At 36.2% G+C, this 16383-nt stretch overlaps 1 protein-coding gene across 15 annotated transcripts in view; it reads right to left on the reverse strand.

Moving 5' to 3' along the window:
• The window catches only part of POLN (DNA polymerase nu), a 99467-nt gene that overhangs the window by 61254 nt on the left and 21830 nt on the right, over nucleotides 1-16383 (reverse strand). For all 15 annotated transcript variants that reach the window (XM_086888972.1, XM_086888977.1, XM_086888973.1 and 12 more), the window contains 8 exons: nucleotides 14046-14114; nucleotides 12584-12644; nucleotides 12310-12374; nucleotides 11447-11530; nucleotides 10954-11043; nucleotides 8872-8928; nucleotides 7997-8050; nucleotides 7707-7772 (listed from right to left, as the gene is read on the reverse strand). In XM_086888972.1, the coding sequence (XP_086745098.1) occupies nucleotides 7707-7772; nucleotides 7997-8050; nucleotides 8872-8928; nucleotides 10954-11043; nucleotides 11447-11530; nucleotides 12310-12374; nucleotides 12584-12644; nucleotides 14046-14114 (546 nt within the window). The remainder of the gene's footprint in view (nucleotides 1-7706; nucleotides 7773-7996; nucleotides 8051-8871; nucleotides 8929-10953; nucleotides 11044-11446; nucleotides 11531-12309; nucleotides 12375-12583; nucleotides 12645-14045; nucleotides 14115-16383) is intronic.

The following is a 16383-nucleotide window of genomic DNA, read 5'->3' on the forward strand; positions in this document are numbered from 1 at the left end:
GAGAATTATGGACAGCAAGGCCACATGGGTGTCAGCAAGATGACCTGTGTCCTATTTTGTCCATCTTCAGCAACCCTTATATAAACCACTATTTTTTTTTTCCACTGTTGCTCCCAACTTGAGAGAGCACATCCATCTCCAAAACTGCACAAAGTTTCCTGACACTTTATGGAAGGTTGCTAAGGAAATAAAGAATTGGCAAATTTTCTACTTACTGACACAGAAATAAAAATAATTGTCAGCAGAGAAAGATGAATATAATAGGAATGTAGTGCTACTGAGCTAATTTTCCTGAATTTCTTTGGAATGCCAATTCCAAAAACAAAGCTTTGGAAAATCATTACTGTGTGAAAACTGGTCCATCCAAGATGAGACAAGACATCCAACAGACAAGAAGTCTCTTTCAATCCACCTAGCTTTTGATCTTCCCCTATAAACCAATTTTTATCATTCTTCATTTCTGATCTTGCAAGACCTCACAGATCTTTTAATTTTTTTCTTAGATACAAATTGGAAGAAGGTTGTACTGTAGAAGAACACTACATAGCAAAATAAACTATTTAAATACTTTTGCTATGTTAAAACATAATGAAATCTATGCTGAGATTAAGACTAAATTTTGTCCTTGCAAACAGGAATTCAGCTATCAGAGAAATATAGTAACACTTCCCCTTTTGAGAGTTTGTAAGACAAGATATAATTTGTGTGTCTGAGATTTTTATTTTAAATGTACTGTCAGAATGTAAGTCTCCAAGCTCTGAGTAGTTCCTAAAGTGTATATCTAAAACTCCCTCTAATGAAGTGCTTCAAATGAAAACCCAAAAAAACATCAGGTAGAATTTCTAAAATCTTAATCAATTCACAAGAGGTTCCAACAGAAAACTTAATAACAAATAGACATATATATTTAATATAAGGATCACATATGTATTTGTGCACGTTGCTGAAGATTCAGTCTGAGCAACTGTTTTATGGATGAGGACAGTAAAAATTACTTCAGCAGAACATGGGGTCCATGAAACTCCTCAGAGCTGACAGAGGTACAGCGACTGTGACCAGCAGAGACATCAGGGGATGCTGCATATGCCAACCACAGGCATAAGAAATGTGCCCAGCCAGGAGATGAAATGCAGATGGATAAACAGTAGCAGAACAATGACTATGACAGACTATAAGTGAATGTCACTAATTGTTTCTTGCAAGCTAAACTCCATGCTAATATTGTTCTTAAACTATTCTCAGATTACACGGAATCAGACAATAAAATATCAAGAAACATAACAAAGTGTGTAGATTAATTTATGTAACAGAATACTTCAAGTAATAGATAATACTATAATTACTTCATTTTAAAACATCATTCAATTTGTAATGTAGTGAAAGCTATATTAATCAAAACAAGTTTTTTAGCAAGAATGATTGTAATTTTGATTCTTGTTAGCTCTGTGCTCCAATCACATTCATATCATAGAGAAAAATAATCTGGCAGTAGCAGTAGTTGTAGTCCAAGATTATTTTCTAAAACATGATTGTAGCTTTGGCTTTTACCTGGAGCATTCCCAAAAGATCACTGGCAAAGGCCATTTAAAGGATAAAATCAATCAGCATATAACCAACGACCTTAACAATGCCCACTCAATAGCAGTAAATGCTCAAGTATGGACAATTTAAATTATACATACTGGATTGAAATAGATTACCTTCTAGTTTTAAAGAAACAAGTGGAAGTACATAGTACTGTCATCTTTCTAGAATAGGAAGATTTTAGAGGAACTTTTTTTTCCCCATTTATACAAATCTAAGCTTCTCTGAGAATTTATTTTGCCAGAAACTAAAGGACAGTGAAGGAGGATTTCAGCCTCCATAGTCAATATTTCATAATGTGCTAAAAATACTCTGGCTGGTATTTTTCCAAGTTGTATAGAATCTTTCATTTTTGTGCTGTCAATTTTAATTGCTCTATTTCTGTGCTATATGTTTAGCTTGTAGAAGAAATAATGACAGACTACCTTATCCTGCATAAATAAAATGCAAGTATTTTTTATGCTATTACTGCAAGGAAGCAGATCTATACCAGCTGCACATTAGTTTTCTTTAAATAACACACAATTAAATACACAATAAATACATATAAAGATAATACCAAAAAGAAGAGAAGAGGGCAAGATTGAACTGCTTATTTTAAAGAATTGCAGCCCAGATGATGCTACAAGCTTTACTGAGCCAAATTATGCTATAAAATGTTGTCCTCATATTGGATACACTCACTCACCGTGAGATACATGAATCTATACAAATCAAGAACATTACAACAGAGAATGCCAAAGATGTGCATGTATCATAGAAAAGGACATTGCAGTCCAGATGCTGAAAGAACTAAGGTCTATAATGAAGAAACCTTGATTCTTCATTTGGGTAATAAATCAACACAGTGTTCTGAAGCATCAGATATGAGTGTTATGTTATGACCAACAGTAACTTTCCACACTTCAGCTGTCACACTAATACCTAAGAACCTCCTACTGGAATGTTATGGTAGTGTAAAATTTCATCCTGAAAATGTAATTGGACCAAAGTCTTGTCAACATGCCCATTCACTCATTTTTAAGTACAATTTTCCTGTCATAAAACTTCAACTGTGATGAGTGAGGAAGAGGAAACAGAGAACTTCTGTCTCCAACACTGTAAATATGGTTTCTAGAAGCCTTCATTAAGATTACTTTTAAGAAAACTAAGCAACAAAAGAGACTATAAAAACATCATAACTCTACTCATAAAATGAGATACTATTTTAGTGCTATTAGTGCAGTTATAATCACCATATGACTCAAGAGTATTATAATAAACATACTGAAAAGGAATATGGCACGAAAATATGTTCTGAATGCAAAAGATGCCCAGAGAACACCAATCAACCACAACAGTCAGCAAGCACACTCTGGCTTTCTCTAACAGCACATCAGCTCATCTGAGTCACAGGGGTTTGCAATGACTAGAAAATACAACATTAATTCAAAGGCTCAAGAAAGCACAGACACACTCTCATATCCTTATTACCCTTGTTATAAGCAAAGCCTACATTAGGGAATACTTACCTAAAAATGATTTTGTTAGCCTAGATGATACTATAGAAGACTTTAGAAAAGATGTTTTACGTGAACCTGTAATGTGCCTGATATGTCTCTACCCCCAGTGCTTTCCAATAAACATACTTTTTTAAAAAAAATAGAAAACACTCCAAGATCAATGAAAATTTAAGGCACGTACCATTTGTCCATTTCAAGTAAATACTCTTCTCAACTGGGCAGTGTATGAAAACAAGTTTACAAAAATCTTACTCCTATCAGATGTGCAGTTTCAAAAGCAGCCAAGACTTAGGCTCATTTCTGGGGAGGGGGATTAAAAAAAATGCAAAATGCAAGCATATCCCTGCTCCCAGACTTGATTTCTGACTTCTCACATTTGCCTCTGCTAAACCTTCTAAAAGCTGTGAAAGAAAGGGGGAAGGAAAAAGCAAGACAGTGCAGAATCTCATCATTACTGGAGCACCTTGCAGAACATCCTGTTTCTGCTGGGATCCAACTGTAACCATAGACTTCAAACTTTCAGAAGGAATATTTGTAGTACCACAAATCTGCCTGCAGCCGTAAAGAGGCCTTGGACAAAATGCCTGAAATTTGGAGCTGTCACAACAGCTTTGGTAGCACGATTCTGTCAGACCACCCTGCTCGGAGTGCACATGTGGGGATGCCAAGATGCAAATCCTGTTGGGATTCTGCTAGAAAAGGGAGACAAGCAGCATCCCATCTACACTGTCCAAAAACAATCCCAAAACTATGCCAAAATCACATTTCCATTTTATCTCAGAGAAAATTAGAAAATTTTTCACTCCAAAAAAACAGCCCAGAGGGGAAATAACATGGATACAGTATGCATAATCAGAAATACTGGTTTGCTAAGTTAATTGAGAGAACAGACTCGTTTTGGATGGCAATTGCTCAGAGGGGCCTCTACTTCAAGGGATTGTCTCTCCCCTTAGAATGAAAACCAGATGGGTAAATTCATTATTCATATTCCAAACACTACTTGCAACACTCATTTTCTAATAAACAAGCATGCAATTCTCCATTGTGCATTCACAACCAGAAAATCTTAGGTCTGTTGAAGAGATTGAGATATATGCAATATATCAGGTCCTTGATGATGCTTCCTCAAGCATGGTAACATTCAATATGCCCTAATTAGTTTCCCTTTCAAATTGCATTCCTGATTTCCAAATTACAGGAAAACATATTTATTTGACTGATAGGTTAAATTATTTTATTTCTTTGCCTTTTTGGATGAGTTGCAAAGGCATTTTTCCTGAGGAAAAACAGGAATGCTTTTTTATTTTTTCCCGCTTGCTCCAAGAAGGTGAATTTTTTTTTTATCTTCACCATAACTTTTTGTTACTAAAAGGAAGGAAATGCTCCCTGAAGCCCACCACAATATGCTTTTCAGTTTAATGATACAAACATCTTCTGAAGCATAGAAGCATAAACTCATTAGCAGCATTTTAGTTCTTTCTGCTGCAGAAGCCTGGAGGAAAGAAAACTCAATACAGAATATCTGATTCTAGCACTGAAATTTACATCTTAAACCAAATTAGAGTATCTAATTTTATGCAATCTTTATATCTCAAGTTAGGATTTCTCTCTTTTCATTCTGAAAGGGGCTTGATCTTAATTTGGTATATGCTTTTCTACTTGTGTCTTGACTTATTTCTGCTTTAAAACATGAGAGCCTGAAAAGAGAAATTTCCAGGTAGGTTTAGAGAACATAAACAAGCTTTTATGAATGTCATAAATATATCTAATAGAAGAGTTATCTATGAACGATATAATCAAAGGGCATCCTAATGTAGACAAGACTAGTACATTTATACAAAAAACTATTGGAAAATAACATATTCAAAAAATACAACTAATTGAATTCCCCTAATAGTCATAAGCAATCCATCAGAGAGAAAAACAAAACAAAACTAGCATATGGATACATTATAAAATAATTTTTGGGGTTTATATTTACTTTTAGGTGTCAGATACTCAGGTTCTCCAAAAGTAGCAGGTAGATGCCTAAAATGCAATAACAGAAGACTGCAAGATCAAATGTGTCCCTGTTTAGTAATAATACATTAACACTGTTATTTGTGAAAAACACATGATTTATACTGCACACGTATTGTAGAGGAGGAAACCAAATGAGAAGAAATGAAGTGCACAGTTAAACTAAAATAGATGAACACGTGGAGAGCCACTGAAGTAAATTGCTGCTAAGAAACCCCCTCTAAGTTGCTACAACACAGAAGTCATAAAAATTCATGTGAATAAACTTATCTATTGAGAAAAACCCACATAAAGCCAAAAATATACATCATCCATATATCAAACGTGGAACTGTCGGAAAGAGGATGACAGTTTATCTGAAAAAGAAATTCTGCTCTGTATCTAATGTCTAGTCATTTCCCCTCAAACCTCTAAGTAAATCCCTCCTGGACTCCATTAAATGCCTTAAAGGACAGAGGACAGATATATCCATTACCTTTACAAAACAAAAGAAAGATGAAGAAACCTTTGTTTGGAATCTCATCTCCCAGAAGCACTGCAGAATATGGGATGTTTTTCCATTTGAATTCTCACAGAATCTGATTCACACTTATCTTTTGCTTTAATCACTTGTTAAAGTATTTAAAAACAGTTAAAAATAAACTACCTCTGCAAAAATGCAGCTAAAATTTGACATAATATCATAGTAACTGCAAAAATATCTCAAATATTTATGATTTTTGGCAAGAATCTTCCCAATCTTTAACACTTAGCAAAATGACTGGGAACTACAGTGTATCTTCTATATCAATAAATGATTCAGAAACAGATGGTATAGGTTCCATAAACATTTCAAACAAAAAAAGCCATGCCAATGTTTCTCCTTAGAAGGAAAAGCCAGCCTCAGGCAACCCTGGATGCTAGCTTTAGCAGCATTATTTTGAAGAAAAACAACTTTTAAGAAAACTAGATTTCATGTCCTTTTTACTATGATGGGCCAAAGGTCACTTTGTGTTGTATGCAGTTTTTCAAGACAGCTGTCTGTTCAGCTCTGACTTGGAAATGCCTGTGCATCACATCAGAAAATTCAGCAAACTCTGACCTTCATGATCATCTTTTCCTCTCACTTTCTCCTATCTGGGTGCATGAGAAATGAGAGCAGCAGTAACACTTCCCCATTCCGTTGTTAATTCAGAATCCTAAATACTGATTTTCTCTCAGCAAAAAGCATAAGCACTTCCTATAAATTGTTTGATGACAAATTTTATGGAAATAAGTATCACAAGGGTAGGAGGATGCAAATGAACATGAAGACATGTGAAAGAAGAGCTAAGGAAGTCACCAGTATGGTGAGGGTGAGAACCCCCCAGGACTGGTTTCTGTCAGAACTCCAAAATCACCATTCCAGGCAGGACTTGCCAGGAACCACACAATCCCATCCATGCAAAGTGGTCACAACTGTTAAGATTTACATCTCTGTTCCCACACAGAGCTGTGGAAGACCATGGACTTTCTCCAGGACAGTAGAAAGCTCCTAATGCCATTTGTACCCATGAAGCTTAAGGTTGGGTCCTGCACAGAGATAAGCAGTACCCAAATCTGCATGGATAGAAACTGACAACACTTTAGGGCACAAGTTAAAAGGACAACAGCCTCACAGATTCCCTTGAGCCTTTATGAGACAAGTCCCATCTTTGCACCTGTTCCCAGTCATCCACAGGGCTATAGGCCAGGTCTTTTCTAGAAAAGGCCATAGTTAAACCAAACAGAAACTTTCCCCTGATCAACAGTCACTAGTTTTCTTCTGCTATTCTCACTTATGTCTTGAGGCCCTGGAACTCTGCAGCCCCATCTGGTCCCACACCAGGTCCTGCACTCTTGTCCATGCAGCCATGGGCTGTGACAGAGTGGAACATAAAGGCCTCACCAGTCTGTACAGCCAAAGGTCAGTGGGTGTCATAAACACCAAGAGAAATGGGATCGTGGAACACATTCAAGTAAACCCTTGAAAGGCCACTTTATAGGGAAAAAAAAAAAAAAAAAAGATAACCCAAGCCTTTAGCAGTCCAGAAAATCAAGTAAAACATGTTTCAGGCACCAACATGTACATGGAGATCATTATAGACAAGAGAGGAAGCACAAAGAGCCCAAGCGTCACAGGCATATAAGCAAGACTTCCAGAGCACCAGCACTGCCAAGCTGAGCCCTTTACTGCTATGAGGCCTGAAGCCAAATTCCAGAAGAGAGCTTCCTTTTTTCTGTAATGCCCACCTTCCAGGGCTCACTGATCCTTTACAAGGAGTGCTTCATGAACATCAGGAATTCATAATAAGGAAATATTCAAGGTACATACATGGCTTACAACTGTACTCCTCTACTTCAGGTAGAATGTTAATGTTAATTCTGATCACAGATAACATAAAATATGCCTAAGTACAGATGACCTACAGGGATATACCCATTTAATAAGCTTTTTCTGTCCATCATTTAGATACAATACAGCAACCACTAGACAAGCATGGAAACAAACATTTCCCGAGTTAAAAATATTACATATTTTGTACAAGTAGTATTAATATTTTGTTTCAATTAAAATGCAAATCTTCCAATAAGCTCACTTACAGGATGTTTGGCTGAAAGTCTGCCAGTCACAGTTCCAGTTTGATTCCATGTAGAGGAAATAAATCCCTGAAATCAAGTAAAGCAAGAAAAAAAAAAAACAAAAAAAAAAAAGACACACAGCTGTGTTTTATTTAATACAAGTATCAGTAAGAAAAACTCACTGCAATCAAAACAAGAAAATATAAAAGAAATACTTTTAAATTTTCCACGTATAGAAGTTCTTAAACTGTAAACACTGCAATCATTTCACATATTTTTAGGATTTTACAAGCTACTTTATATATTTCTACCTTTTTCATGTATGTTTGCAGTCCGTCCACATAAGTTGATTTCATCTTATGAACCTAGAATGCATAAAATTTAAGATAAATGTTTACTTATAAAAAGAAGGGATTATTTTCAAATTAAAGATCCTAATTTCCAAATGTATCCTGTTTGTAGACTTTTATTTCTTAAAGATAGTTTTATCCAAGTAAATAATGGATTTATACTCACTGATAGCTTAACCAATTCACATAAGTTAGGCAAGTGCTTGGTTATAACCTAGAAACAGAGCTTTGCAGATACTATTAAATGAACTATTTGAATTTATTATTTTATATCTCATATCCCCAGGTCAATAAATTACATGAGAAACACACATACAAAAAACACACACAAATTTTAAAAAAAAAATCAAAACCAAACATAACCCCACAGTTTAACTTTGCTTTATTTTTTTAAATTCTTGGAAGTTTATTCACTGAATACGTAATGATTAAGTGTGGGAGCAGACTAACTAGATAGTTTTGGATTTTCAGAAGGCTTGTCACCCCAAAATTCCCCATAAGCAGTTATCTCCTTCATTTTACACAAAGCATTTCTTCAGAACTCAAAAAAATAAAGGTTTTGCCCTAAGTATGCTTTATAGCACTACACAAATTTAGCAGTGAAGTTTTCCAATTGATTTTGCAACTTCGCACAAGTTGTTTGCTGGCTATAATCTAATATAGAGCAAAACAACTATAAGCATTAAAATTTAAAAAGTCTTAAGAACACTGACTTTAAATTAGTATTTGAATGAACTTTCACTAGAGCCAACTTACTTATTTAACTATGAATATGTTACCTGTCTTGCCAAATTTTTCTTCAATACAACTACATTCTGAAAAAAAAATCAGCTCACCTGGCGGTATTCTAAAATTATCTTAGGCAAAGGATGAAGATCTTGCAATTTATTTAGCTGCAAAATCAAGAATGTGAATTAATGACACGCTTTTCTTGAAGTTATATTATTAAACAAACCTGAACAGAATACATTTTGGAGGAAGAAATTTTCTTGACAAACTGAATGGACAAAATACTGGCTGAAGGATGATGTCCTTCCAGCAGTCCCTCCCCAGCCCCAATGAAGCCTTCATTAGGAAGGCTGGAGATTACTCCTTCCCATTTCATTTTCACTCCTGTCCCAGACAGGACAAAAAGACACATAGACATCAAAACTTTTCCACAGCAGCTTTGAAAAGGGGTGTGATGTGTGTGTGTGTGTGTTTTTATGGCCCTTTGTTTGTTTTTTGTGCTATACAGCATAAACGCAAGAGAGAACACGATCGAAGTAGGCAAAAAAATACATGCATACACACATATTTATACCCACACAATCCAAGAGAATAATTTCTCCTGCTCATGTCTTAATAAAAGTTCCAGCAAAACTTCAAGAGAAATTGAAATTGTCAAATTAAAAATCAATAAAATAAAGTATATTTCTTATTACTTTGATTGGAAACTGCCAAAAATTCTGTTGAGGTAAAGAATTAAATTATTAAAGTAGATATTGGATATTTATAAGTACCACAGAAAATATCTGGAACTACAATAGTCCAGGATGAAAAACAGATGCAACTGTACTAGAATGTATATTTTAAGACATAAGGTTTTTTTCTTGCTACCAGGGAGAAACAACATTTTAAGATTAATTGCCTACTATTTATCTCCTGGAAGGTTTCATCCTACCTTTCTCTAAAAAACTAAGTCATAGCAGTTATTGGAAAGAGAATACTGAACTACATAAAAGCATTGCTTTGATTATAGCAACAAATCTTATATTCCCACAAAAAGATGACATGAATTCTATTTCACTGATCCCTCCCATTTCCCAAGGCTCTCTGTCACTCTCCAAGATGATATGTTTGATCTATGAAACCTCCTTCTCCTTGAGCAGTGTGTGGGTTTTATGGTTATACTGTTGAGGTTACTGGAGATCATACTTGGTAGTTCAGACACTTGACTGAAAAGTGGAATTTTCTCCTTAAGAAGAAATAAATATTACCCTCCTAATTTCCCCAAAGATGTTCAAGTTCAGCAGTGAGTTGTGCACTTTAACTCCTATGTAAACTAGAGCAATTCAATTGTAGCACCAAATCAGAAACAGGTACAGCTGTACAGAAGCTTTTTCTCTTCTAAAAAGAATCTCCATTGCTATTATTATCTTCACAAAATGATTTTTTAATGAATTGACAAGGGGATCAAGAGCACCCTCAGTCATTTTGCAGATGACACCAAATTGGATGGAAGAGTTGATCTGCTGAAAGGCAGGAAGGTTCCACTGAGGAATCTGGACAGGCTGGATCAGTGGGCCCAGGGGTCTGAGGTTCAGCAAGGCCAAGTGCCAGGTCCTGCCCCTGGGTCACAACAACCCCTGCAGTGCTACAGGCTGGGGCAGTGGCTGGAAAGGGCCCGGTGGAAAAGGACCTGGGGGTGCTGATTGAGAGTGGCTGAACACGAGCCAGGTGTGCCCAGGTGGCCAAGAAGGCCAATGGCTCCTGGCCTGGGTCAGCTGGGCACACCAATCAGTGTGGGCAGCAGGAGCAGGGCAGTGACTGTCACCCTACACTCAGCAGTGAGTACTGTGTTCTGTTTTGGACCCTTCATTTCAAAAAGAACACTGAGGTGCTGGAGAGAGTCCAGGGAAGGACAGCAGAGCTGGAAAAGGGTCTGGAGCACAAGTCTAATGAGGAACAACTGTGGGAGCTGGGGATGTTTAGCCTGGAGAAAAGGAGGCTCAGGGGAGACCAGTAGTTGATTTGTTTTCCCCCGCCATGGTGTGCAACTCTCTTTTCTGGCACAAGTAACTGTAGCACAAATAGGACAATACAAAAATAAACCGAGATCATTAAAAAAACTTTCGACAAACCACAATTTCACTGGAATATAACTTAGAAGTTTTGTCAAATCATGCAGCTGGTTTTAAAACCCTTCCCTGTCTCACCACAACTTCTGAGGTGGATACAAGCTGTTGTATTTCAGTTCTGTGAAGTTTCTCACACAGCGTATGCAGCTTTAACTTATCAAATAGTACCTAAAGTAAGAAAAAGACAATAAATCTTTCAGTGTTTCAAGAGTTGAAATAGAAAGGAAAATTATTGGATGCTTGAACTTAAACAGAAAAGAGGTTTCAAGTAAATAGAGCATACTGTATCAAAGAGAACTAACAGAACTAAAAATCTTTATTTTTGAGCTATTGAAGCAGTGACAGTTACTTTAAAAAAAGCATAATTTATGTACATACAATCAAATACAGATTATTCAACATTGTTGTATTTATGAAAAACTGATGTCTTTCATTAAAATCGGAAAATAAGAGAAATAATATAGAAGAAAATAAGTAAGAAGCAGTAAGGATTTATATGCTTTACAGTTCTTCTGTATCAATAAATCCATGGAACGTACACCTTAAGTAGAAACAGTAATACAAATAATACCTCTCGGAGTTGACAACTGCTGGTCAAAAGGAATCGTTCTCCAGCAACCTCATGAGCCTCCTGTTCAAGCTCTTTGAGCCGCAACTACGTATCAGGACATCAAAATTATTCTGTTCACATTATTAGTTTCTTCAGTATCTGCCACTTCCAAGGTTAATGCAAATATTGAACCTTTTTTTAAGAATGGAGTACTTGATATCATGTAATTGCTGGCCATCAACATCTGGTTGAGTAGATTGCTTATATACTCCTTAATTTATATTGCTTCATGATCTGGTAAGGGAATTTATTGTAGTAAGAAGTACCAACGTTTGTGGTTAAAGAATTTAGGTTACTGAAGCTTTAGAGATCTGTGAGAAACATAGCTATGGAAATTATTCTGATAAATTAGTAATCTGTCAGACCAGTGATTATCTAGTCAAATTTTATGTTACAAAATGGGATTCTCTTGTAGCTATTTTTATCAAAGAACAGTCATTTAAAGAGTGTATTGTTCACAAAAGAGAGAGAGAAGTCTATCGCTTCTCAGGGAGATGGTTACTGAAAACTGTATGTTCAGAAAGTACAAATTACCACTTTTACTCTGCAACACATAACCCAAAAGACCTGCACATTTTGCAATACAATTTCAGTACTGGGGAAAGGCTGATGAAGCAAATACCTCTTTTTTACTTGTGTAAATAAACAGGGAAGTATCCTAAAATAACAAATATAATTAGTTATATTTATAAACATATAATAAAAACACCACACTATTACATTAACTGTGACAGAAGTTCCTTCTCTTTCTAATCAGTTATCCTCAGCAAAAGAAACAAAGATATTATACAATTTTCAAGAAAAAAAATTAATACAAAATTTACCCCTAGAATCTCTGATGTTTTTTTCAGTTCTTGTTTGTTCACATATATTTTGTGTGTTTCCATCACTGTAAATACAATTTTAGGTTATGAACACTTATAATTTACAATTTCAATTTTAGATTCTTCTTAGACTGTAAAATGGAAACTGAAACTCACACAGCTGTTATGAGGCTATGATAAGATTTCATATTCTGAGGAATTACATTCCACTTGAGCATAGTCAGCAGCTATGTGAAAATAGTGAAGATTCGTATTTTGACCAGAACTTTCATACCTGCCAGAATTTTGATAAGTGGAAGCTCTAATGTGCAAAATAAGTTCCACAAACCTTGAGCCTGTAAAGTAAGATATAAGTACATTCTTCAGTACCAGTTAATTTTGATCTCAAAACATATAGTGGTGTCATTAGGTGAACATATTTTCCAGTAAGCAGTATTTCACTTACTGTATATTCCATTTTTATATGACAACACTGTTTGTGGCATGAAATACTACTTAGTGTAAATTATAGTATCTTAATGTTGTCACATCCTTTTTGTGGGGAATAGGAATTTTGCAACAGTAACCACTTTGTACAAGAATGCTAATAATATATATATTTTTTCTGAACAGTTTATTTTTAAAGCAAGCTTCATTATAATAGGGCACATAGTTATTTCTTTTCCTTTGTTTGCTTGAACGATTCAGCAACCATTCATAATCCATAACTTTGTTTTCATTAGGGAGACAATAAGAGTTGAAATGGTTATGTCCCCAAATTACTTACAGAGAACAGAAAGTCTGTTTTTTCTCTAACCACTGAAGCAATCTGACGTGTCTAAAATCTCTTGTGGGCTGGATCTCTGTGTTTCTGTGCCTTTGGTGTTTCCCTGCTGCCTCCCTTCACGGATTGTTCATCATACTGCTGGGCCACTTGGATATCCACATTAATATGGCTCCACCACCTCATGGTCTAAGCCCTACATCTGCTACCAGAAATTTCAGACAATCCTTGGGAAGCTATGATGCCTCTTGCACCAGAACCTGGGTGTATCCCTAATTTCTGGCACTTTCCCAGTTATATGATCACAGGCATTAAAAAAGCACACATACCCCGACAGATTTCTTGAGGTGCATTCTGAACTGAAATAAGGGGTAAAACAGAATGAAATAGTTCACTTGGAAGGGACCTACAATGACTATCTAAGTCCCACTGCCTGGTCAATTCAGGGCTGACTAAAATTCAAAGCATATGGTTAAAGGCACTATCCAATTGCCTCAAACACTGACAGGCCTGGGCCTTCAACCACCTGTCTGGGAAGCCTGTCCCAGCATGTGATCAGTGCTTGGTTAACACAGTCCAGAACACAAGACATGCTGAGAGTTTTCATAAGCAAGGAATACACAGAAAAATATAGCTATACTATATTCTACGCCTTTTAACACTTTTTAGACAGTAATACATAGATTTAAATGCTAAAAGAAAAGCCAATATTCTGAACCTTTACTGTTCTCAGAATCTTCACTTAGTTAAATGAAGCAGAGGAAAAGTTCCTCCTAAAGATTAACCTCGACACCATTTCCTTCTAGAAAAAATGGCAAATTTGATGGGCAATTTATTTTAAATGTTGACTGCCAATGTAAACCACTAAGGACTGAAGCATTCTTTCATTCTAATTCAAATGAGAAATACATCATTAACTCTCTTTAATTCAATACTTACATAGTTATTCTTGGGCAAATTCTTTTTGTCTTACCTTTAAGCCATGAGCAAGGTCCATCATTACATTATAAAGCTTCTCCAAGTTCACACCCAAGTTTTGATACTGATATAAATAAAAAAAAAATCAATAACTTTATTGCTAGCATAAAAATATTTAGAGAATTACCTTTTTAAGAAGGTATAAATTGTAAAAATGTGCTTTTCTGTATGCCTTAACATTTTAGAAATATTGTTAGATCTTTGTCCAACCCAAATCATTAACACAGAACTAGATTATAAACATTCCAGATTTTGCCTGTTCTTATATTTACATTTTGTATCAAGTACAGAGAAACATAGTATTGATAAACTGCCTTTGACAGTGAAGTTAAGAGTTCCCTTGCTACTTGTAAGATGAGGAAAAATTCCTTGCATTCTTTTTCTCATGTAAGTACTGCCACTTTTGTGTCAGAACTGTTCATTTCCTCCCTTTTGTTCCAGAGGTGTTCCACACAGCACCATGTCACCTCTTTCAATTGGCTAGAATACTTTTTTGAAATGTATACAAATACTGAGAATGGTTGTTTGCTCCAAGAACATGACCATTAAAAATAAAGACTGAGAAACAGCAAGCCCTGGAAGGTAGGATGCAGAGAGCTCTCTTCAAAACTGAACTATCCACTGGTGATGATCCTTGTTCTAAAACAGTCTAGTCCACACTGCAGTGAAATGTCACCAACGTGTCTCCAAGAAACCTTGTCCATACCAACTTGTTCTGAAACAAAAGAGCTGCCTGTGAAATACAGACAGTTTGCTTGATCCCTTTCTGGAGGTGAAAGAGAGCCCAGACAGGCTTTAACTGACACCAAAATTCCTCATCAGTAAATGCAGCAATGACATGACCAGCATAATGTTTAGCACCCATTCCAGCAAATGTTGCTGTGAGTATGGACCATAACTACTTCAGCACAGCACCAAATATACAGACAAGCAGCAAGCAGCACATCCTTGTGCTAGAGGTGTGTGGGTGAGTTGTGGGCTACAGAATAAACCAGCAGTCATCCCAAGTACTGTGGTGGGTGGACAAGACTAGCACAAGACAGGGAGCTTCACTTAAGTAGTGAGGCACAAGATGATTTATCACTTACCACAGATCCCTCTGGCAGTATAGACAACTGTTAGGAAGCTACCAGTAAAAACAGCAAGAAGATTGAAGAGATAAACCTGGCAAAGAGCCAGGAGACACAGGAAGAACTGGGATTCACTGAGCAAAGAGAAAAGCCAAAAAGGAAGTATCAGAGTGCAGGTGACAAATTAAGAAATAAGGAAAGGGGGGAAATAATCACAGGATGTTACAAGGAGGCATTAGCTAGGCACTGAGTGAACAAGTCAGCATAAAGACACTGGAGATGGCTGGGGCAAGGAAACAAACTAGACCTGAAGTAGGACAGGAAGGAAATAAAATTTCAATATTTAATTCAAGAGCTGGGAATCAGGATGACAAAGGTGAAAAGTGACTAAGAACAGACGTGCTATCTGAAGAACAAAAGACTGAGTCAAGCTAAGGGAAGAGACAAGATTAAGGATGCTGACTCACAGCAAAGCCATCCCATATAGAAATAATGATAGGTAACTTCTGTCTGCTTGTCTATTCCCTACACTAATAATTTAATTAATGAAGTAGCTTCTGAACAACTGCAGTTTACAGCCAATGCTTTCAAGTAACTGCCTCTGGTTTTCTCAGAAGAGTCTACACTGATGGGTAGATGCCAATACAACCAATCTCTGTCTATGCTCTAAGCACAATTGACATCTATGGATTTGTATCCTACAGGTCCTATAATCATGGTGCAATACATGATGGTCTGAATGAGCAAGACCTCTGAAAAGTGAATGGCATCAAAAAAACCCATTATGTAGGTTTCTCTACATCTTCCTATCCATCAAACAACCTCTGAAAGCTAATGTGCCCACAGTAGATCATCACAGCCCAAAACAGATACAAATATTTTATAATGTTCAGGAGATAAATTTCAAGAGAAATACAGAAGACATTTGATATGATACAGGAAGAACTTTCCATAGTGCAGGGGATAACATCTCAAAAAGTTCCTCATGCATTCTCTCACACTGAGAATTAAAATTCACAGATTTTTTCATACATATGCTTGAAGGTTCACATTTCACTCCCTGCTGTTTCTCAGCCTATGATGTGGCATTTTTACCAGCTGTGAAATTTAGCAAAATGGTTAATAACAATCAACTAAATACAGGCTACAATTGCACAGGAACTGGAGAACACAGCATCAGACATTTTGGAAAGGAGAGTTGGAAATCATTTTGCAGGAAGGTGAAGAGAAGAAAAGAGAAAATTGCATATTAATTAATGTTTT

The sequence above is a fragment of the Cyanistes caeruleus genome, chromosome 5 (genome assembly GCF_971803275.1).
Source record: "Cyanistes caeruleus chromosome 5, bCyaCae1.hap1.1, whole genome shotgun sequence".
Classification (NCBI taxonomy): domain Eukaryota; kingdom Metazoa; phylum Chordata; class Aves; order Passeriformes; family Paridae; genus Cyanistes; species Cyanistes caeruleus.